Here is a 24,326-nt window from a genome sequence, read left to right as displayed (position 1 = left end):
TGAGAAATTAAATCTTAAGAAGTTTTCAATAAGAGAAAGGTATTTCTCAAACACTAGATGGAAAACTATCACTTACATATGTAGGGAGAGGAAATTATTTTCCCAAACCACACAACCAATGCACCCTAATTGTAGTAGTTGTGTGAATAGAATAATTGGTATAAGTACAAGCAATGTTAGAATAGCCAATGAATTGTTGAGGATGTGAAATCACCTCAATGGTAGTTGTTAACCTAGTTACAACTATGTGTTAAATCTTATGAGAGGCTTTCCCTCTCATTTAAATCTTGTTCTCAAGTATTTCAACATGAGGTATGGACCATGGTCTATATAATCTTATGTTGAGTATTTGGTGACATTAAATCACTACCAGGTTAGTATTAAATTGTATGAGGTATGGAACCTCATTTAAATCATTTTCTTAAATGATGAGTATGAAGAGGTTGACTTTAGTCAACCTAGGTCATATTTTGTTCATAAGAGAAATTAAATCTTAATAAGATATGAGAGGAAAGTATTTCTCTAAGTAATTAAAAGTAACACATAAGTCAGTATGAGAGAAAATTATTTTCTTAAATAGGAAGAACACCTCCACTCACTTAATAGTAGTGTGTGATACGAGTTAAGTTGTGTGAAGCTTGTATGAGATTAATTAGTATGTAAGTTTGGTATGATGATCGTGTACCCCGTATTCGTATTTTAGACGCTAGTACCGGAGACCATCAGGAAGAGGAGGACTTCTACAACAAGGAGAAAGGAGAAGAGAACTTAGACCCTCACTTCATACCAAGGCAAGCCAATACCGATGCAAGTTAATCTGTAGCAAGCTGATAGTATTGCAAGTTATTACCAACGCAAGTTAGCACTGATAGAAATTACCTTTGCAAGGTGATATTGTTTGCAAGCTAAGATATGTAGTTTGCAAACTAATATTCTTGCAAGGTGCAACGCCCCCTTGGGGCAAGGCACCATGAATCTTACCCTTTTCCTACATAGCCTATCCCAAGTTTATACATTACCGCTTTTACTTGTTTTCTCAACAAGTTGCTTTTATAGTTAACTTTGGTCAAGGTAAAGAAGTTTACTAAAGTAGTACAGTTAGCAAGCTACCACCAATGCAAGCTAGCTTGAGGCAAACCATTTTGGGTTGCACAATAATACTCTTGCAACTTGCTAAGCTCTCTATGAGCAGAGCATCCCCCTATTTTACTTTAGGCTTTTGATCCAATTTTCCAGTTTTTACTTTACAAGCCTTTTTACTTGGGTTTTATCAAAGTACTTTTTGATTCATGATTCACTTGGCTAGTATTGGACTAGTACAAGAGTATCAAACTTAGCCTAGAAGCAAAGCAAAATACTTAGCACCCCTCATACATAGATGCTAGTGCTGATTTGAAAGTGACTCCTCCATTTGGGAAACTGGGAACTGAAATGAATTCGAAAACCTTGGAATGACGAGTCATTCTATTGAAAGATTTTGAAGGAGTCTTGAAACCTTGGAATGGAGATGCATTCCATTGAATGATTTTTGAAGGTGAATATGACCGGTGAATGACTCGGTGAATTTTACAAAAACACTGATGGTTGGGTTCGGATGCGATACCATTCCAATTTTACCGTACCCCCACAATACCGAATCTGGGTAGGGCTTAAGCTGGAAGTTTGTGTGTCTTAGTATGGGTTCCCTCTAAACAAGCATCATCGGGGTTATGCGAAAGCTGCCTCTACCACAAACAAGCGAGAAGATACGATATGATGCGCGATGAGGTGAATGTCCGGCCCAAGCCCTGTGCAGTTCCCAGGTTGACAGTTGGTCTTCACTGGGAGGCCAAGCTCATGGGGAGAGGTGCCTATACTAGGGTATGTAAATGAAAGGTTTTGATTGGTAGTTCGCGTACTGCGTACGATAAATCAGGGCCAGTTACCCCTGACGAGCTATTGCAATTGTTGTGGCACAAGTGTACAACCTCTGCAGAGTTAAACCTATTCGAATAGCCGCGTCCTCGGTTATGGACAGTTGGAAAGGCCATACTGTTCCGTCATCAGAACTTTTCGAAAACTATGAGTGGTGAAGGGTGACTTATGTTTTGAACTTGAGACTTTGATCTGGAAATCACAACAGAGTTGTGGGAATGACACTAATGTTCCCACTGGTTTTGGATAGCATTCCAAAAGTGGTTTACAAAAATGTTTGTGAAATAAAATTTGCTTTATGCAAAAGAAACTAGAGCTTAGTACCCCTTACTAGACTTGTTAGCACTTACCTTAGTATTAGTTTGCGAGTACTTTAAAGTACTCACGGCTGCGTCCCTGGCTATTCAAATGGCCAGATTCTGAAGCAGAACAACAGTTTGAAGAAGACGACCCGCAGGACGCCCACGACAACTAGGGAGCCTTCTGACGTCAGACGTTGGCCTGTGGACTAGAGAGTCCCTTCTATTTACGCTTCCGCTATGAAACTGTGAACCTTGTGTATGTTGATCAATAGATCAACTATTTGTGTAATATGGATCATGTGATCTCTATTTGTAAGACGACTATGGTATGTAATGAATGATGACTTATGATATTCAACTGTTATGGCTCGCAACAACAATATTCCTGGGATTGCGATGTATGGCATAACAGGCATCTGGACTTAAAAATCCGGGTGTTGACACTCCACTTGGTCCTTCAGGGGCTGCCGCCGTTGCTGCTGCAGGTCGTGGACTATTTTGCCTTGCTGTTCCTTCGGGAGGCGTTGAAACGAACGCTGTCCCCATAGCTCCAACTCCTGCTATCGCCATATTGTATAGTGTTTCCCTTGGATCACCTGGAGGTGGTTTAGACGCGAGGATAAAAGCTTGTGTCGCCATATACCCAGCTTCTGGTGTCTTAGGGATAATGTTTCCTCTTGTGTCTATCGACATAAAGGACATGTCGAGGTTTTGAACCAAGTGCTCTCTTTCTGCTTCGGGTATGTGTTGTAACCTTGATCTTCCTCTGTTCCGAGCCTCCCTGTGGCTATCACCCGAAGTTCTAGATTGTCGACTCAGATCTGCCCTTCTCCTGCTGGATGCAGAAGCTGCTTCCTTTCTCCTGTTCAACTCAGCTGTCTGTTTTTCCAATTCCCTCGCAGCTCGTGCGAGCCTATATTGATATGCTTGCAATTCCTCTGGTGTGGCCGTGGTAGCCATTGGTTCTGTACCGTTCATAGCTCTCGCGGCTCTGTCCCACGCTGTTTGTGAAAGTTGGACTCTATCTCGCGGCTCTGGCCCGACGTATTTATTGCCCAGGCCTTGTCGCAGATTGGAGGGATCGACGTATGGATTTCCCAGATCGTCGAAAGCCTCAGATGTTTCCTCTTGATCTTCAATGGCATAAATCTGATGATACTTTGTACTCAGATCTATGTTGGGTTTGGTGGCATCATCGTTTAGATTGATGAAGACCTTGCCCACTGTGATAGATTTGTTGATGAAGTCATAGCTGTCGACATCGCTTGAGCCATCGCTTATATATGAGTCCGCAGATGACTCAAACGACATGTCGTTGAAGATCTTGGCGAGTTTCTCTCTTGTTCTGGTGCTGATGTAGCGTGTCGCCGAAGTTTCTTCTTCTCCTGACTCGGTTGACGACGCATAGCTTGAAAAATCGGAATCGACCTTCGACGATCCCGACGAAATCGGAACCTCGACACGATACGATCCTTCCTTCTCGACGCGAAAGTGAAACCTTCCGAACGTCATCTCCATGGGCTCCGCCAGATACGCATATGCATCCAAACGGGAGGGTGGGTGAGGAACAAAATCGACAAGACCAGCAGCGATCTGTTTACCTCGATCCATTGTGTTGCTTGCAGTTGATGATGTCGAAGATCTTGAACGTGCCATCGAGATCAGATCCTTACGCCTCTAATTCCCACAGACGGCGCCAATTGACAAGGTATCAACTTGTCAATGCCTATGGATTGTAGGCTAGGGTTTAGTTAGAAGTAGAGGGCAAGTAGATCTCGAAGGTTTCAGCCGAAAAGTACTCGACGATTGTGAAAATTAGGGTTTGCAGATAATGATTCGATGATCTCCTCGTCCCTCGACTCCCCCTTTATATAGGAGGTGGAGCCGAGGGATTCGTGTAGTACAAATTACAGAGTCCGGGACGGTTTCTAACTCATCCCGCCAGATTACAAAATAACACTTCCTATTACAACTCTATCTTTCCTTAAATACATCTTGGGCTCTCGAATCCTCTTATTCTTCGGGTAGTGGGCTTTCAGTAAACCCCGGGTACTATCTTCGGCAAGCCCATTTGGGATGCCTATGTCACCCACCCTAGTTAGCTTGATGTGTATGGACAAATGCTTCTGGTTAAACCATATTTGGTTGCCAGATGCTTTTAATGTTGACAAACATGTATAGACACTTGATTTGTCTATCTGTCTGATGGTTTAGCTGGCTATAGGTTGTCAAGTGAACTTGTGTAGCTGGCTAGGGACTAAATCCATGATGGATTTCTCTGATTGTGTCCCTGTGTGGACACAATCAGTGTTCCCTGGATAATTTCCTACTGGCTCTTTCTATGTTTGCTTGTACCAAATGGCTAGATAGCCATATGATGACACAAACAGGGCTTCCTACCCTTGTGGTGTGCTTGATATCATGCCTGTGCAATTAATGAACAAAACCATTTGGTCTGTTCATGATTATATGTATACCTCACTCCAGCTCCTAGAAATAGTGTGTTGGTGTAGAGGTTTTGCTTCTGGTGGTTTGCTTGACTTGCCCTGCTCCTCCTTGTGGCTTGTGATTCTTGGTTTGGTTCAGTGATGAGTTTGGACAGGTTGAACAGCACTGACTGTTCTTCTTGTTCTAGCTGTTCTTGGTGTTCTTGGTGACTTACCCTGTTGCTTGTCGATGGATGAAACAAATGGCTAGGGTTTTGGCGGTGAAAAGCTTATGTATGGCTGGCCCTTGCTTCTCTGGTCGACAGCTTAGCCTGGCACCAATTTGGTGACTCTCCCTGTGTGAGTGTGCTGGTGAGCATGCACACATGCAGTGTGAGCTGCCTGTGTGTGTGTGTGTGTTCCTGATACTTTGCACTTGGCTGTGAGAGGATCAGCTCGGCAGCTTTGGTCATATCCTCTCCAATTTCATTTTATTTCTAACCTGCCAAGTGGCTATGCCACTTGGCATAACTTGTGTTTGTTGTGTTTCTGTGCAGATTCAAAATGATGATCAAATGGACAAGATGATCTTCAAGTTCAAGATTAGTTGATATTCATATTGTAGTATTTAGAATAGATTCCTACTTTGTAATTTTCTTTTCTTTTTCTTTTAATTTTCTAGTTAAGCAATTCTTGTAATGTGTTGTAATATTCTTTTATTTTCTTTATGAATATTGTAATGACAATGTAAATTGTGTGATGATCAATAAAGCTCAAAGTTTTCCCTAATGAGCTTTACTTTATTTTAATTGTTCATATTGTTTATTATGTATAATTTACTTAATGAATTTCCTCACAATTGAATTTATGAGATATTTATTTGATGTTTGAATTTGAAATTCAAATTCAACTTAGGTTTGAATTCAATCATGCAACTTAATTTAGAATTCAATCATGCAACTTAAGTTGTGATGCAAACTCTCCCCTCTCTTCTCAAAACCCTAGTTTAGTTAGATGAGAAACAAGTTTGTCGCACTCTCGAAACCCTAACCCTGTAAGGTGTCGAGAGAGAAACTTGTCCCCCTCCGATGCAGTTTTTGTTTAAAAGCGCGAAATTTCCCCAGAATTTGCAATGCAATGCACATCCCTTTCTAAAAACTACCCCTCGATCGTCACTAAACCTGGGACATTACAGCCTCCCCCAGGCCTGCCCTTCTGGCTCCGTGAATCTTCTGGAAAAATAAGCCCTTTGACATAAATTCCGGGGATTTTCCTGAAAGTTGAATTTCTGCACAAAAACAAGACACCAGAGCAATTCTGCTGAAAACAGCGTTAGTCCGTGTTAGTTGTATCCAAAATACACAAATTAGAGGCAAAACAATAGCAAACGTGTTCGGGAAAGTAGATACGTTTTGGACGTATCAACTCCCCCCAAGCTTAGCTTATTGCTTGTCCTCAAGCAATTCAGTTAACAACTGAGTGCGATAAAAGAACTTTCCCGAACACATTTGTTCATATGATGTAAATATTCTCATGATATGGACAAGTACTTAAGCAATTCATAATAAGATACATGCAAATAAAATCATCTAATAGCTATGTCAATCATGGAAAAGGTACCAACAAATTAATAATAAGAATCATGAATCATGTCTATCAGCAGGATTGCAATGTTCATAAAAGGATATGATAAAGTAGTATCTCGCTTGCCCGTATTTATATAGCAAAACATAAATGCTCGGGCACCTCTGAAGTTCATGGAAAGACTAGAAATAGAGATTGTCAAAGATAAAAGCATCAAAGTTATACCACAGTTAATCACATTTTGGGACAAGCATATTATACTAATATTGACAGTTGTGCTCTCAAGAAAGTGCTCAAAGAAAGGATGGTGACACAACATGAAAGTAAAAGATTGATCCTTCGCAGAGGGAAGCAGGGATTAACATACGCTAGAGCTTTTCATTTTTAAAACATGAGTAAAATTATTTTGAGAGGTGTTTGTTGTTGTCAACGAATGGTAATGGGTACTCCAACTACCTCGTCAACCAGACTTTCAAGAGCGGCTCCCATGAAGGACGTTATTTCTACTAGCAAGGTAAATCATCCCTCTTCTCTTTTGTTTACACATGTACTTTAGTTTTATTATGGGTGACACTCCCCCCAACCTTTGCTTACACAAGCCATGGCTAACCGAATCCTCGGGTGCCTTCCAATCAATCTCATACCATGAAGGAGTGTCTATTTGCAAAATTAAGTTGCTTACTGATGAATCAGGGCAAAACATGTGAAGAGAATGAAGTTTGATTAATTGGGGCTGGGAACCCCGTTGTCAGCTCTTATTACGAAAGTCTGTCAAAAGTAAATGACAAGGTTAAAAGATAAACACCACATACTTCCTCATGAGCTATAAAACATTGACACAAATTGAGAAGCATTTTGAAGGTTTTAAAGGTAGCGCATGAGAATTTACTTGGAATGGTTTGAAATGCCAGACATAGGTATTTATGGTGGACACTTTGGAATAACTTGGTTTTCAGGGGTTTGGAAGCACGAGCAGCGTTCCCGCTCAGTACAAGTGAAGGCTAGCAATAGACTGGGGAGCGACAATCAAGAGAGCAGTCACTATCATAATCATGCTTGCGGCAAAATAAATTAACGGAGGCATAAAAGTGATACAAGAACTCTGAGGCTAAGTAAATCATCATGGATTAATTGACTTTTGTTCAGTCATATGCATGCGTGAGCATGTGCCAAGTCGACTCGAATGAATTATTCAGAGGAGGATACCACAATGTCATACCTATTTATGAATAAAACAATGCAAGCAAACATCTATGACATGCTACTCATATTAATAAACTGGAGCTAAACATGAGAGATCATGAACTACTAGACTTTCTTAAATGACATATACCTCACATGAACCAACTAAGCATGCTCACATGGATGAGTATATGTACAAAAATGAAAACAAATAGAGTTCATACCAGCCCCTCACCACAGTCGAATTGTCGTAGATCGTCATTATTGCCTTTCACTTGTGCAGCTTGAATAATATGGAATGAAAACCACGCTCCAGCCACTGAAGACCATTGAACTCCATAATGAACTTTACAAAACCAAAGAAGAACAGCAAATATTTTTGGTGTTTTCAAATTGGAAACAAGAACAAAAGGAAACAAGCAAACAAAGCAAAATCTTTTTGGATTTTCTTATAGCAAAACAACGATAGCAAACAAAGCAAAATAAAAGCAAGAAACCAAAATAAGCAAATGGTGAAGAGAAACAACAGAAATATTTTTGGTCTTTTTGTGTTTTAGGAATGAAACAAAGCAAAAACAAGAAAATGAAAACTAGAAGAGTTACATAAACACAAAGCAGCAGGAATTCGTCAAACTTGACAGCAGTACAGTAATCGATGCCGGTATACCTCCCCCAAGCTTAGGCTTTTGGCCTAAGTGGAGTTCAATCCCATGGTGCCCATGAAGTAGCACCTCCGTAGTACGACGAAGATGGATCCTGTTCTGGGTATGCGCTGGAAGAAGCACCGGGATACGTGACGGTGTAGTCGTAGGAGGGCTCGGCGTCCTCAGAATCATGCTGCTGGTGGAAGCCCTGTATCTTCAGTTGCTCATCCACCTCCTCCTTAGAGCGCGACCACGGTATCCTGTGAATACTGAACAAATCTGGCTGCGGCAAAGGGATTTCCCTCTCATCCCCGTCAGCAAACAACATTCTATAGATCATATTATCTAAACTAGAGTCAGTTGTAACAAATTGATGACTCTTCATAGCAGCAATATCAAGCCTTATAGGAGTTAATTTCACATCAGTAGGGTCAAGAGGAAGATCTAGATATGCTAAAATGCGTGATGCAACAATTCCTCCAAAAATAGGCCCCTTGTTAGACAAACGGCGAGCAACAAGAGCACCAAGATGATAAGGTGTCTCTCCGGTAAGTGCAGCAACTAAGAAAGCAAGATGATAACTAGAGATATTGCTAGTGTTCTCCCTACCAAGAATGCTAGTAGCAAGATAGTAAGCGAAATATTTAATGGCAGGGAGTTGAATGTTTCTTATCTTGCCGCGCTGAATGGTGCGGCAATCATCATTGGTGACTCCTCGATAGAGTTCCAGCAAAGCCTTGGGATTATTCTCGATCTTCTTCGCTGTACCTACAGGGGCAATATCCAATGCAGTACAAAAATCATTCAACTTCATAGTAATAGGATTATCATAAATCCTGAATGCAACTGATGGTTGATAGTGCTTGTTGTTGAACTGAAAGCTCTCAACAAAGATTTTAGTTAGCATGTGGTATTGATCCCTCTCATCTCCCATGTAGGTGGTTAAGCCCACATTACCGACGAGGACCAAGAAATCATCCAGCAACCCTGCATTACTCAAAAAGTTATAACATGGAAATGATGAAGCGTTAGGGACTCCATTGTCCTCTTCGGCTTCGAAGCTCGGTGCGATGACGTCCTCATTATAGGATCGTCTAATCCGAGTGGATGACCTTGAGGGCCTCCCCGTGCTTGTCGTCTCTCTTTCAAACACTTCTCCAAAGTTATAGTTATCCTTCTTCCTTTTCTGAAATTTTTCAACAAACATTATAAAATTTGATTTGGTGACATATAATTGAGGGAAACTACTATAGGAACTTGCTAGAGTACTAAACATGCATTAAAACTAATTCTTACAACTTAGAACAAGCATGCAAGCTCACTAAACATGTTACCTACAACAGCAAAATATTCAAGATATACTCAACCAAACAAAATTCTACTTGGATAATCGGAGGAGTCACATACCGGAGAGCAAATGTGCCAAATTTCAGACAGAAATCTGGGCTGAGCAAAGAAATCGAGAAATCTTGAGCTCTTGAGCAGAAACGCGAGTGAGAGAAAGCTGATGCGAGTTTTTTTGGGAGAGAGAATGAGATGGGGTAAAGAGATGAAGTAGTGGGGCAAGGAGGGCCCCACACAACAGGGTGGCGCGCCCCCCTTGCTGGCCACGCCGGCTGGTGGGGTGCCACCCTGGGGTGCCCCACTGGTCATCCCCAGGTGCTCCCAGGTGCCTCTTCGAAAAATAAGACCAACAGTATAATTTTTGTGAATTTTTGAAAACTTTGAAAAATGCACATTTCTGGGTATTAAAATTATTATTACTGGGCAGAAAAAGATTTTGAAATCTCTAATTGACTAAAGAACTTTGCAAACAAAAAGTACTACAACAAGTAGAACAAGTGGAGGAAGAAAGAGAGAAATGTTGTTTAGTTCCTCTATGCATATAAAATGAATTTGTTAACAAGGTTGATCAAGTCTTGCCACCAAATAAATTTTACATAGCATAAGAAGAAATAAACCTCAAATCAATCATGTTACCTTGAATTATATCGATATGGATCCAATCATAATATTTTGATATCCTTCTTTAGGCTCATATATAGGACAATCAATAGCTCCCACTTTGATAGTTCTCACATTAGAAATTGTATTAACTCCACATACTTTATCAATCCTCTTGGGAAAATAAACGGTATGTTCCTTGTCATCAACATTGAAAGTAACTTTTCCTTTATTGCAATCAATAACAGCCCCTGCGGTGTTAAGAAAAGGTCTCCCAAGAATAATAGACATATTATCATCTTCAGGCATTTCCAACACAACAAAATCAGTTAATATCAAGCAGTTATTAGTAACTTGAACAGGAACATCCTCACATATACCAACAGGAATAGCAGTAGAATTATCAGCCATTTGCAAAGATATATCAGTTGGTATCAACTTATCTAAATAAAGTCTCTTATAAAGAGAAAAAGACATAACACTAACACCTGCTCCCAAATCACATAGAGCAGTTCTAACATAATTATTCTTGATAGAACAAGGAATAGTCAGTATACCTGGGTCGCCCAACTTCTTTGGAACTTTGCCATTGAAAGAGTAATTAGCAAGCATAGTGGAAATCTCCTCATTAGGAATTTTCCTTTTGTTAGAGACAATATCTTTCATATACTTTGAATAAGGAGGCAATTTAATAGCATCAGTCAAAGTGATTTGCAAGAATAAAGGTTTCATCCAATCACAAAATTTATTATAGTGTTCTTCTTCCTTTGATTTTAGTTTCTTAGCAGGAAAAGGCATTTGCTTTTGAACCCACGGTTCTCTTTCATTATCATGTTTCTTAGCAGTAAAATCTTCTTTAGTATACTTTTTTATTTTTAGCATGCTTTTCAGGTTCATCTTCAACCTCTTCTTTATCAGAAGCATCATTCTTATCATTATCTTTATCATGTTCATTACCACTTTCAGTTTCAGCATCAGAAATAGAAATACTATTAGGATCATTAATAGGTTCAGAGGATTCTACAACATTTTTATGTTTCTTCTTCTTTTTCTTAGAAGGAGCACTAGGTTCAATTCGTTGAGAATCTTGTTCAACTCTTTTGGGATGCCCTCAGGATATAGAGGATCCTGAGTGGAAACACCGCCTCTAGTTGTTACTTCATACGCATGTTTTTCTTTAGAACTATTTTTTAACAAGTCATTTTGCACTTTAGTGAGTTGATCAATTTGAGTTTGAATCATATGAAAATGTTTAACAAGCATCTTAACATCATTGGAGGTTCTCTCCACAATATCATGCAGATTACTAATAGCTTGAGAATTTTCCATTAAATGATTCTCTACTCTCATATTGAAATTTTCTTGCTTAACAATATAATTATCAAACTCATCTAAGCATTGAGCAGGAGGTTTTGAATACGGAATATCTTCCCTAGTAAAGCGCTGAAGAGAGTTTACCTCAATCATGGATGAAGGGGGAATTATCTTGCATAAATCTTCTATGGGAGGTAAGTTCTTCACATCTTCAGATTTAATACCTTTCTCCTTTAAGAGATTTCTTGGCTTCCCTCATATATTCATCATTTAATTTAATTAAACCCCTCTTCTTCAATATAGGCGTCGGGGCTGGTTCAGGTGTAGTCCAATCATCATGATTCTGGCCTATTTTAGTGATAATTCTTCACTTAAATGGAGTTCTTTTCCTGAAAACACAACCAGCACAACTATCCAAATATGCTCTAGACTCAATGGTTAATCCACTATAAAATATATCAAGTAAATCATGCTTTTCCAAATCATGTCCAGGTCGAGCTCCGATAAGAGAGCAAAATCTTGCCCATGCTTCAGGCAATTTCTCTCCATCTTCCTGGTCAAAGCTATAAATTTTCTGCAAAGCAATACGTTGAGCACTAGCAGGAAAATATTTTCGAAAGAAAGCATCAAGCAAACCACTTGGACTATCAATAGAACCAGGAGGCAAACTATTATACCAAGTTTTAACATCATCCTTTAATGAGAAAGGAAAAAATTTAGCAACAAAATAAGTACGCATCTTGACATCATCAGAAAACAAGCTACTCAAAGTAGAAAGTTCATTCATGTGTTCCACAGCACTTTCTTTTTCAGTACCACAAAAGGGTGTTTTCTCAACAATAGCTATATGAGATAAATCAAGAGAAAAATCATAATCCTTATCCTTAATGTTTATAGGAGATGTGGCAAATTTAGGATCAGGAGACAGCTTATATCTAACAGTATGTTGTGCAAGGAACTTTTTAATTTTTCTTGCATCAGTAGTAGCATTGCATTTAGCAATAAAATCATCATCAAGTTCCACATAATCCTCATCAGGATCATCACTAGAGTATTCAACAGACTCAGGTGAATTAACAGATGTAGCAGCATTTTCATTAGGAGTTTCAGTATTTTCAATTTGTCTAGACCTAGCAATTGTAGCATCTAGAAAAGATCCCAATGAACCACTATCATCAAGCACAGCAGAAGCATCATAAAAATTATAAGAGTTTTCAGATTCAGCAGAAGTACCAGCAAGTGAAGCTTGTGGTGGTGAAACAAGTTGACTTATCACAGATGGTGAATCAAGAGCAGCAGAGGTACTCAGAGTTGTACCTTTTCTTGTAATGGATGGTAATATGGCGACTTTAGGATCGTGAGATTTACCCATGATGGAGAATTTGCAGCGAACAATATCAATCCAAGTGAACTTCCAAATAAAGCTATGCTCCCCGGCAACGGCGCCACAAAATAGTCTTGATGACCCACAAGTATAGGGGATCGCAACAGTCTTCGCGGGAAGTAAAACCCAATTTATTGATTCGACACAAGGGGAGCCAAAGAATACTTGAAAGCCTTAACAGCGGAGTTGTCAATTCAGCTTCACCTGGAAACAGACTTGCTCGCAAGAGTTTATCAGTAGTAACAGTTTATAGAAGTAGCAGCGGTGAAATATCAGCAGCAGTGTAATCAAAGACAGCAGTAGTGATTATAGAAAACAGTAGGATTAAAATACTGTAGGCACATGGATGGATGACGGGCGTTGCATGGATGAGAGAAACTCATGTAACAATCAAAGCAGGGCATTTGCAGATAGTAATAAAACGGCGTCCAAGTACTAAATAGTCCATAGGCATGTGTTCCATATTTAGTCGTACGTGCTCGCAATGAGAAACTTGCACAACATCTTTTGTCCTACCAGCCGGTGGCAGCCGGGCCTCTAGGGAATCTACTGAAAATTAAGGTACTCCTTTTAATAGAGCACCAGAGCAAAGCATTAACACTCCGTGAACACATGTGATCCTCACATCACTGCCTTCCCCTCCGGTTGTCCCAATTTCTGTCACTTTGGGGCCTCGGGTTCCGGACAGCGACGTGTGTATACAACTTGCAGGTAAGATCATAAAACAATGAATATCATCATGAAACAATAACATGTTCAGATCTGAGATCATGGCACTCGGGCCCTAGTGACAAGCATTAAGCATAACAAGTTGCAACAATATCATCAAAGTACCAATTACGGACACTAGGCACTATGCCCTAACAATCTTATGCTATTACATGACCAATCTCATCCAATCCCTACCATCCCCTTCAGCCTACAGCGGGGGAATTACTCACACATGGATGGGAGAAACATGGCTGGTCGATGGAGAGGCATCGATGGTGATGATGGCGATGATCTCCTCCAATTCCCCGTCCCGGCGGAGTGCCAGAACGGAGTTTCTGGTCCCGAGACGGAGTTTCGCGATGGTGGCAGCGTTCTGGATGGTTTCTGGCGACTTCGACTTCCCGTCTCGCGCTTTTAGATCGAAACCCTTAAATAGTCCAGAGGGGGGCTGATACGCGTACAGTACGCGACCGTTGGGAACCCCAAGAGGAAGGTGTGATGCGTACAGCGGCAAGTTTTCCCTCAGTATGAAACCAAGGTTTAATCGAACCAGTAGGAGCCAAGAAGCACGTTGAAGGTTGATGGCGGCGAGATGTAGTGCGGCGCAACACCAGGGATTCCGGCGCCAACGTGGAACCTGCACAACACAAACCAAGTACTTTGCCCCAACAAAACAGTGAGGTTGTCAATCTCACCGGCTTGCTGTAACAAAGGATTAGATGTATAGTGTGGATGATGATTGTTTGCAGAGAACAGTAGAACAATTGCAGTAGATTGTATTTCAGATGTAAAGAATTGACCGGGGTCCACAGTTCACTAGTGGTGTCTCCCCATAAGATAAATAGCATATTGGGTGAACAAATTACAGTTGGGCAATTGACAAATAGAGAGGGCATGACCATGCACATACATATTATGATGAGTATAGTGAGATTTAATTGGGCATTACGACAAAGTACATAGACCGCTATCCAGCATGCATCTATGCCTAAAAAGTCCACCTTCAGGTTATCATTCGAACCCCTTTCAGTATTAAGTTGAAAACAACAGACAATTGCATTAAGTATGGTGCGTAATGTAATCAATAACTACATCCTCGGACATAGCATCAATGTTTTATCCCTAGTGGCAACAGTACATCCATAACCTTAGAGGTTTCTGTCACTCCCCCAGATTCACGGAGACATGAACCCACTATCGAGCATAAATACCCCCTCTTGGAGTTAAGAGTAAAAACTTGGCCAGAGCCTCTACTAATAACGGAGAGCATGCAAGATCATAAACAACACATAGATATAAATTGATAATCAACATAACATAGTATTCTCTATTCATCGGATCCCAACAAACACAACATATAGCATTACAGATAGATGATCTTGATCATGTTCGGCAGCTCACAAGATCCGACAATGAAGCATAATGAGGAGAAGACAACCATCTAGCTACTGCTATGGACCCATAGTCCAGGGGTGAACTACTCACTCATCACTCCGGAGGCAACCATGGCGGTGTAGAGTCCTCCGGGAGATGAATCCCCTCTCCGGCAGGGTGCCGGAGGCGATCTCCTGAATCCCCCGAGATGGGATTGACGGCGGCGGCATCTCTGGAAGGTTTTCCGTATCGTGGCTCTCGGTACTGGGGGTTTCGCGACGAAGGCTATTTGTAGGCGGAAGGGCAAGTCAAGGGGCGTCACGAGGGGCCCAGGAGACAGGTCGGCGCGGCCAAGACCTGGGCCGCGCCGCCCTACCTCCTGGCCACCTCGTGGCCCCACTTCATTGACTCTTCGGTCTTCTGGAAGCTTCGTGTGAAAATAGGCCCCTGGGCGTTGATTTCGTCCAATTCCGAGAATATTTCCTTACTAGGATTTCTGAAACCAAAAACAGCAGAAAACAACAACTGGATCTTCGGCATCTCGTCAATAGGTTAGTTCCAGAAAATGCATAAATATGACATAAAGTATGCATAAAACATGTAGATATCATCAATAATGTGGCATGGAACATAAGAAATTATCGATACGTCGGAGACATATCAGGAGCGTCAGAGGCTAGCCGAGGCGGCCTCACACTAGGGCGGCGCGCCCCCCTCCTAAGCCGCGCCGGCCTGGTGTGTGGGGGCCCTGGGCCTCCCCCAGGCCTGCCCTTCTGGCTCCGTGAATCTTCTGTAAAAATAAGCCCTTTGACATAAATTCCGGGGATTTTCCTGAAAGTTGAATTTCTGCACAAAAACAAGACACCAGAGCAATTCTGCTGAAAACAGCGTTAGTCCGTGTTAGTTGTATCCAAAATACACAAATTAGAGGCAAAACAATAGCAAAAGTGTTCGGGAAAGTAGATACGTTTTGGACGTATCAAGGCGGCGGTCCTAGGGCCTCTCTTGCGTGCAGAGGAGGACCTACCGGAGGCTTGGACTCGTGATCTGGCCGGTGGGTTGAGTTCCGGAAGGCTCCGCCGATTATTGTAACAGTGCTTTGCCTGGAGTTTGCTGGATCAGAGGTATTCGGTCGTGCGCACCCATGCTTTTATTCCGACCGATTGGTTCTGGAGGGAGCGGCGCGAAGCTCTTTTTCTGTGTTGACATCAAGTGACTATGGATCCATGATGAAAGTCGGAAGAAGAGAATTTCATGAAGCCCGGAGGGGAGGACTAGCTAAGGGCGGTTCAAGTCTCCCCGCTGTTGAGAGACTTGCTTGGTGTTCCGGGCATCACATCAGCGGTATGGAAGTGGGGGCGACAACACAGGTGAAGTGCAGAGTTCTACCTTTCAGGGTGAAAATCCAAGGTCTGGCCTTAACTGGTTGTGCCTGACAATGGCCTTGGTGGAGGCATTTTCGTTTTGAGAGCGGAGACTATCTTCAGGGTGAAAACCTAAGATCTTTGATCGGGCGACGATGGTGTTTGAGCACTATTCCCTTCTTGGAGGAATCGTTTTTTTGAGAGTCTGTAATTCAGGTGTTGTCTTGGCGGTGAATGTATTGCTGTTGTTAGGCCTGAGATAGTGTAGCGGGACTTTTGTTTCTTAGTTTTCTTTTCTTTTTTTGGCTGTGTGCATCCGTAGTGCCATTAGGGTAGTGCGTTGTTGCAGAGGCTGGGTGTATTTGGTATCTTCTTGATATTAATATATTCCCTTTATCGAAAAAAAAGCAATGGCACACAACAGTGTGGCGGGAGGCAGAGGCTTGTGGGGTGTGATGTGTGAAAGCAACTTGAGGATCTTTCAGTGATCCCCATGTAGAGTATATTTGTGGCAACTCAATCGTAGGAGAAGCAAGTATATTTTGACAGACACGTTCTCCTGGATTATGTGATATTTCTAATCAATATATATATGTCGTTGTGGTTAAGATTGTTGTTCCGTAGTGACGTGCGGTCTCTCTAACAAAGCACCTTTTATACAATGTATCTTCCGTTGCAATGTATGGGCAATTTTCCTGGTAAATGCCGACCTGTTCCTTCTACAGAAATGGGCATGTCCCTTCAAAATGTGAAATAAAAAAGAACTGCAACAAATATTTACTGTAAACATCTATTTGAGCACACTATGTTGGTCAAAGTAATTCATGGGCAATGGGTAGATACCAAGAAAAAAATTATGGTAGAAAAATTTGTAATTTCGCAGCCAATTCTCCAACTGATATGTATGGTTGAAACCAAGCATCAAACACCACGGCATGAAAGGCCTATTATCAGTTCTCACAATTAGTAGCAACCGAAATCATTTTCGGAATGACTGCTTGCTTGCAGAGCTTTATGCTATATTATGCATTTAATTTCTGTCTGAATTTGACAGAATTATATTGGTGTTCCGTAACACTGTACATTTACAGATCTTAGCCTACTACACAGGATTAGACTCTAGGTGCTGATGATCCTCTTATACATGTCTGAACAAGCTATATCAGTACATTGGCATACACGGGTAGGCTAATTTTGGAGAATCTACAGTAATTGGCAAAGGATGTTATTTCATCTACGTCTGCTGTTATTCTTCCGATGTGGAATGTATCCCTAGAGGATCTCAAATTCTCAATGGAATGCTGTTATTTTCAAATGAATGGGGATGCTATTTGGGTAGCCTTCTAGGCAGTAAAAATTGGTCGGATCAAATCTGACCAAGACTGAGGAAGAGTTCTCCCTGTATATCATTATGTAATCTGAGGTTGATATGTGCAGGAGAGGGGCTTTACTTGCACGCAGTCTTATCATAATCACGCTATCAGCTCCATTAATGACAGCTTATTCAGTGCTGGGAGGGCGTGTGCCAATATACTCAAAACCCACGACGAGGAATGCTAGGCCTTGAACAAAGAGGTAGATGTAGTATCCCTTCTTCGCATAAAGCACATCGTAGCAACCACATATGATTATGAAGGTTCCAACAAAAATTTCTGAGCAGTTGTACCTGATAAAAACACTTATAGATCAGCATCTGACACTTAGATTACGGTAGTAATGTAGTACTTCAGAAGTATACTAAATCATAGTGTTAGCTTTAAATTTTCTAGGAGTACACAATAAACTTTGCTTACTTGTCCCAGAATCTAATTCGCCACTTCTTGAGCTTAGGTACCAGGGGCGTTGTTAGGTCGACATCTATAACTTTTACAGCATCTAATCCATTGGTGGCTGACTTTGTCTTGTTGGCGTCTCCCAATTTCTCGGTGACTACCCACTCATTGACTCGTCCAGCGTCTAGAAGACCAGTTGTGGCTGCTTTTATCCGATGCAACGACATCACATTCTCAAAGAGAACCCAGAGAATCACCAGGTGAAATGAACTGAAAGAGGGACCTTCTGGTGTTAATTGAATATAATATCACTACTTTCATTCTGAAACTTCAATCATGGAATGGTTGTTACCTTGGTGATCCCAGGGCCTTGCAGATGGTGATAACAGTTGGAACATAGACCATACCCCAGAGAGGTATTTGAATCTCAGGGAAGAAAACGGACACCGGGATGGCAAAGCAATAGTAGATGAAAGTTACTGTGTGAGCAGCAATCTTGCCAACAAAGAAGAAGTCATACAGCAGGTGGATTTTGCTCAAAAATGACACTTTCTACACAGAGAAAAAGAGAGTAACCACGTCAGTCAATAAGATGGTGCGATGCATTTGACAAAGATTTCCTTTAATGAAACACAAACCTTGTTCTCCAAAATCTCTACCATCATTTTCTTGAATAGGTTTGCCGGTCCGCATGACCATCTGTGCTGCTGAAATCGGTATGCCTTGAATGTGCTTGGCAGCTCACTCCTGACCTAACCACACACAAGCGAGTGTTATGTTGATCTTTAGATTTATTTTTTTATGAGTTTGGTCATTTCTAACATGAAGTATAGGAGCATCCGCTTACTTTTACGTCACCGACATACACGAATTTCCAGCCCTGCAGTGTTGTGCGAACAGCCAGGTCCATGTCCTCCACAGTGGTCCGGTCCTTCCATCCCCCAGCATCGTCGATCGCCGAAATCCTCCAGACACCGGCGGTCCCTGCAAGATGGAAAATCACCATTCACCAACAAAGTTACTCAGCGTGCTGATTTGGATGCTTGAGCGATTTCCGACGAAACGGATTTTACCGTTGAAGCCGAAAAATGAGTATATTACAGAACCAGCCTCTTGCTCGAACTTGAAATGGTAGTCCAGTGACATTTCTTGGAATCTTGTCAGCAAACACTCGTCAGAATTAACTGCATGAACAGCAAAAAAAGAGACTTGGATCCAATTAAGCCAGAACAGCATCTCTTTGCAAGTAGTTGTAGGTCAAGAACTTTGGCTCACAACAAGAAAGCACATATATACGTACTGACCGAATTTCCAGCGAGTCTGAACCAGGGCGATGTCCGGGTTGTGCACGAGGAACGGGACAGTCCTCAGGAGGAAGTCGGACTCTGGTTGGAAGTCGGCGTCGAACATGGCAATATACTCGCATTCCTGCACGTAGCTGTGCTTCAGCCCTTCCTTGAGCGCGCCTGCTTTGTACCCCTTCCGGTTCCCTCTGACCTCGTACTTGATGTTCACGCCTTTGCCCTTCCATCTCGTGCACTCTATCTCCACCAAGTCCTGAAAACGAAACGGAAAACAGAGGCAATTTTTTTCTCAGTTACAGGGTTCAGTTCATCAGTTTTACTTTGCATTGTGTGCAGCTAGGTACTCTGCTATCCGAACATGTACGGCAGCAACATTCAAGCCTTCTGAGGTTATAATTTATATCTGCAACTATATGCTTGATTTTATACAAAATTTACAGTGGTTATACTTTTATAAACCGTTCATCCACCCAGATCTGACGGTGCAAAATAGACTAAGGCAAACTGATAATACCCTAAGAAACCATAAGTGTGAGACTGATGTCAAAATCATGTGGAACCTGTACCTCTAATATATTTTATACCGAGATAAAAAAAAAATCTTTTGATCGGCCGAACAATCAGATAAGCATGCACGCATCTCAAAGCCACCCAAGTCTACGAGCCTTCTGTTTCTTCACTCCTCTCTCACCTCTCTCTCTCTCGACGAACTCGTCCTCTCTCGATGTCCATCTCTCTTCTCACTGGCGATCTCCGCATTGTTGTCGGGGCGGCACCATGGAGCCCGCCTGGAGAGACGGGGCTGCCATGGAGGGGGCGTGGGCGGCGAGAGGAGGAGCAAGTAGTGGAGACGTGGCCGAAGAGCGGTGGTGGCGATGTCCCGGTGCGGCTGTGGAGGCCGCCCAAGATTTGCGGAAATAAAAGAACCTCCTTAGAGCAAGTACAATAAGGGCATGAGCAATGGAGGCAGCTGTCCAACTAGGCTTGGATAAAACTTTTGACATATGCATGCCATGTTATGGTCCCATTAATATATCTTTCTCTCAAAAGCTGATTTGTTTTTTCTCTTTCTCTCTCACATTTTCACTCAGTTTTCACTTTATGGCTGAAGAGGCTGTCTCCTGATGAAGAGGCTACCTCTTCATCCGAACCTACTTTGGACCACCCAAACCTAACTAAAGTTGTGAGGCAGCACCTCTAGGGCAGTGCATTGGGCATGCTCTAAGGCTGACTCAGCAGGCTGTAAGAATTAAAATAGTGTTGTTTTGCTTAGGTGGATGAGAGAGAAGTGGAGAGAGAAGAGAGATGGGCTCTCATGCAAGAGCTAGCTCTTGCACGTGCTCCTAGGCACTTTGTGAGTATGTGTGGTGGGCCTTTTATACATAAAATTATCAATCCTTAAAGCCAACTATTATACAAGTTAGCTATAAGCTGACTATAACTGGCCTTTTACCCGGCTACACTATTGGAATTGCTCTTAAGCATCAACAGTACCTTAAGAGAACAGAAATAAACTACTTCCCCAAAACTGATAGCATACCTCAATATACACATGAAGCGCACAAAAGCAAAGAAAAATAAATAAAATGGTCCAGAAGCAATCTGTTGACGCAGATCCGTACCACAGGATTCTCCGGGGCGGCGCAGCAGCATTTGATTGCTACCGCTGGCAGTTGCCACTTGCAGCTGCTTGGTGGACATGGCAGAGCACAGCGAACCCTCTCCGGATGGAGGAAGAAAAAACACGGATTCCTCGCACGGCCTCCTATAGATGCCGTGGACCTCGATCGTGGCAAGTGGCGGCCGTAAATTCGGGACAAGCCACGGGCAAAGAAGCTGGCTGTGCTTGCCGGAGCTCGTGGGGAAGCATGCACTTAGTGATTTGTTTTTGTTCGCGACATTTGTGCGTCGCAAGTGCCGCGGTTACGCCAGGAAATAGATTAAGAAAACGATAACTTGGAGTTCGGATGTCAAACAGGAGCGATGTATAGTACCCCTGCAGGCAAGGATCAAGTGTGGTGGATCGAGAACGAGAACAAGCGATCACTGTACGTACCACTTGCAGTCGAAGATCCAACCCTGTGTCACGCTTCATCACGTTCCTTGTCTCACGTGCATATGTCTACACGACCATGTAATTCTAGCTATTTCCATCTCTGATATACTAGTGTATAGAAGAGGAAAAAAAAAAGCAATTGCCAACATGTCCGTATCATGTCCCGTGAGTCCACTCACCACTGGTTGGGACAAGCATGCATAATGGAGGAGGAGTACTAGGAATAGGAATATTGTTAGGACCCTAGAATTCTCTACCTACGTCCTAATAATGTTGTTTTAATGTGACCTACTCCCATGACCCCAGCAGCATCACAAAAAATAGTAGTACTAGGAAAAAAGCTATCCAGCCTTTGTGTTGGCACGAAAACAATCAGAAAGGCTTCGGCAGGTGTGCTCAAGCTATAGTGCGGATCAGCCTGAAAAACTTGTGTTCGACATCTGCTGCATCGATCGCTGGAAATTCATATACAGCAGGAAAAATAGAACATTGATCTGAATCGCATGCCACTTACATGGATCTGCTGCAGGCCCGCGTCTACGGCGGCCGGCCGGCCGGCCGGCGTCGAGTGATGAGCGGCCGAGCGTTGTCGCCATGGTGGCCGGCAGACAAAAGTATGGCATGAGCGATTTGTGGGTGGAATTGAGGAGTCTGATCTGATTTATAGTCCTCTATATATCTAATCCTTCCGCGATCAGCTGGATCGGTCGCGTCGCACGCACCCCAGGCCAATGATAGTAAATTCAGTAGGGTTGGCGTTCCACTGACAGTACATTATCCGGCCGTGTGGCAGACTGCCAGGTGTGTAGGTCGCGGTCCAACCTTTGGCAGAGCAAGGCTTGTCAAGACGCCCATTACAAAATAGCGAGGGCCAGAATCAGATCGATCGGCCGGGGCGTTTTTGAGCCGGCAAGCAAGGCCGGAGTCAGACCACTCTCCCTCCCTTGGTTTTTGTTAAGGGCAGCGATCGGACACGAGGTAGCAGCTACCAGTACGACCAATCCATCCCTCCATACTGGATTGCCAGTTTTGGCGTCGCGAGGGATGGGTGATCGATTCTCGTCCATGTGGCCACTCGCCCACCCATACCTCCGCAGGCGTGCCACTTCGTTGAGACCACCTGCTGGGCATTGCTCAACGAGTGGTGTCCATTTGATACTCCGAAGCGACGACCGATCTATCGATGAGCCACCAATAATAAAGGAGATGCAAGGTACACCCGTCTGGGGAGATCTTCCAAAGGAGCTACGTGGACGCCAGGTCACGGCCCTTGCTGATTCATTTCTCTCACAACATAGAAGACAATATGCACGCCGAGCGACAGGCCGGCCGGCCAACGCCAACATGGGAATTAGTCCGCGACCGGCGATTACTGTCGTCCGTCCGTGTGCCAGCTGCCGATGCCAACCAGGAAACGACGCACAATGCAGTAGGAAACTACGCATGTAGGAAAGGAAAGTAGCGAATCGTACGATTATACGAAGAAACTGACGCGTCAATGATTAAATTCCATCTGTGTGCAAAAGCTGGAGGCGAACATGCATGCATGCATGCCGGGAATTCACGCATGTGCGGGGATCGCTGAGCTAGATGCATGCGCGGGTCGGGGATTGTTGGTTACCTTTACAACGGGGTCAGTGGAGTCGTCCAGCACCTGTATCACCAGCCGCTCCGCCGGCCACTCCAGCGCACACGCCGCTCCGATCGACAGCTTGTACACCTGCAAGAACAGGAATCAGCACCGCGTGATCTTGCAGTAAACAAAACCCACCACGGCAGCACGACCGAGGTCAACCAAATCGATGAATTCACCGCAAATTCTTTAACCAACGCACACCACGCACGCTGCGAGCACTCACCTCCCTCTCGTTGTACATGGGGATCTGCACAAGCACCACCGGGAACGCCGCGCTCCCGACGCCGCCGCCGAGAAGGGCCTCCTCCTCATCGACGACGCCGTCGACCGCGGCGACGATCGGACTCCAGTGGTACCGGCGCTCGGGCTTCATCCCGAAGGCTTTCACCGTGAAGTAGACGGCGGCGACGAAGAGCTTCTCGAGGAAGATCATCACCGTCATGACCAGCGACAGGACTACCAGCAGCCGGATCGCCGGCACCACCACGAACGTCCTGGCCTGCGCCCACACGTAAGCGCATTGCGCCGCCACGGCCGCCCAGTCCACCCGCACAGGCACCTCGCCCCACAGCCTCGCCGCCTCCACGCCGGCGTCGTGGGCGACGGCGACAGCGTCCATCCCCGGCGGCGCGAGGCCGGATGACGGGTGGCTGGATCTAGGAGGACTAGGACCGGGTGCAAATGCTGATGCGACTAGCTAATCCAGGTAGGTACACTTGTGCAGGCGGGCTTATATAGCTTGGATGGACAAGGAAGGGGCATGCCGTCTTATTACTACTGATGGCTACTCCTCCATATCACCATATGGCTGCACCCTGTCAGCGCATGTGTTTACTGAGCAGATGTTCTTGGCCTGGTTAAGTCTTCTGTTTTCTTCATCTCCCCTCACGATCCCAATTGGGATCTGAATTCTGGGTGCAGGGGTGGCTAGCTGTTCTTAACCGTATGTGCGTGATGATTCTGGGTTTTCTGATGGTGGTTGGTGAGATGCATGGCAATGTGAAATTATGGGATCGATGGAGGGGATGAGCTGTGTTACTTGCGAGGGAGGCAGTAGTACACGAGTAGTGGAGCGTTTTAGCAGCCACTTGGTGCTCCATTATTGGCGTGTATGTATGGATAAAGTAAAAGTGAAGGTGGACGCGAGGTGCAAGAAGCCAGATGAGAGGTGACATGGCAATGGCCTGTATGTTCCAGCAACCCCAGGCCTTGTCTGTAACCGGCAGCCATGTGGTCGGATCGGATCTCTCTGTTTGTTCACAGGCGTGTGTCTTCACACGGTGCCTGCCTACTGGCTAGAGTCTAGAGCTTGGACTTGGTAGTTTTGGCCCCCCGTGAGTATCAGACATTCACAACTGATAGGTACTGGGAGTGTGCAACCAAATTACCGGCCCGGTGAGAGCATCAGCCATTCA

General features: G+C 43.6%; 1 protein-coding gene across 1 annotated transcript; it reads right to left on the bottom strand.

Moving 5' to 3' along the window:
* Positions 1–17,141: 17,141 nt before the first annotated feature.
* On the bottom strand, positions 17,142–23,923 carry LOC127301696 (probable glucomannan 4-beta-mannosyltransferase 11). Its single transcript, XM_051331965.2, has 9 exons — positions 23,135–23,923; positions 22,897–22,995; positions 19,220–19,472; positions 18,989–19,099; positions 18,763–18,899; positions 18,554–18,667; positions 18,268–18,467; positions 17,937–18,185; positions 17,142–17,809 (listed from the first exon to the last, which is right to left on the bottom strand). Exons 1-9 carry the CDS (start codon positions 23,528–23,530, stop codon positions 17,644–17,646), a joined length of 1,725 nt encoding a protein of 574 aa, XP_051187925.1. The 5' UTR covers positions 23,531–23,923; the 3' UTR covers positions 17,142–17,643.
* Between the last annotated feature and the right edge of the window lie 403 nt (positions 23,924–24,326).

The sequence above is a fragment of the Lolium perenne genome, chromosome 7 (assembly GCF_019359855.2).
Source record: "Lolium perenne isolate Kyuss_39 chromosome 7, Kyuss_2.0, whole genome shotgun sequence".
NCBI lineage: Eukaryota > Viridiplantae > Streptophyta > Magnoliopsida > Poales > Poaceae > Lolium > Lolium perenne.
This window is presented reverse-complemented; position numbering and strand designations above follow the sequence as displayed.

What these genes read in the sequence shown, in the direction of transcription:
- LOC127301696 (XM_051331965.2), bottom strand. Translation starts at nt 23,530, where the DNA reads ATGGACGCTGTCGCCGTCGCCCACGACGCCGGCGTGGAGGCGGCGAGG. An exon ending in CCATGTACAACGAGAGGGAG is followed by an intron (nt 22,996 to 23,134) that starts GTGAGTGCTCGC and finishes CTGTTCTTGCAG; the next exon opens with GTGTACAAGCTGTCGATCGG. An exon ending in AAGGCCCTGGGATCACCAAG is followed by an intron (nt 18,186 to 18,267) that starts GTAACAACCATT and finishes TCCCTCTTTCAG; the next exon opens with TTCATTTCACCTGGTGATTC.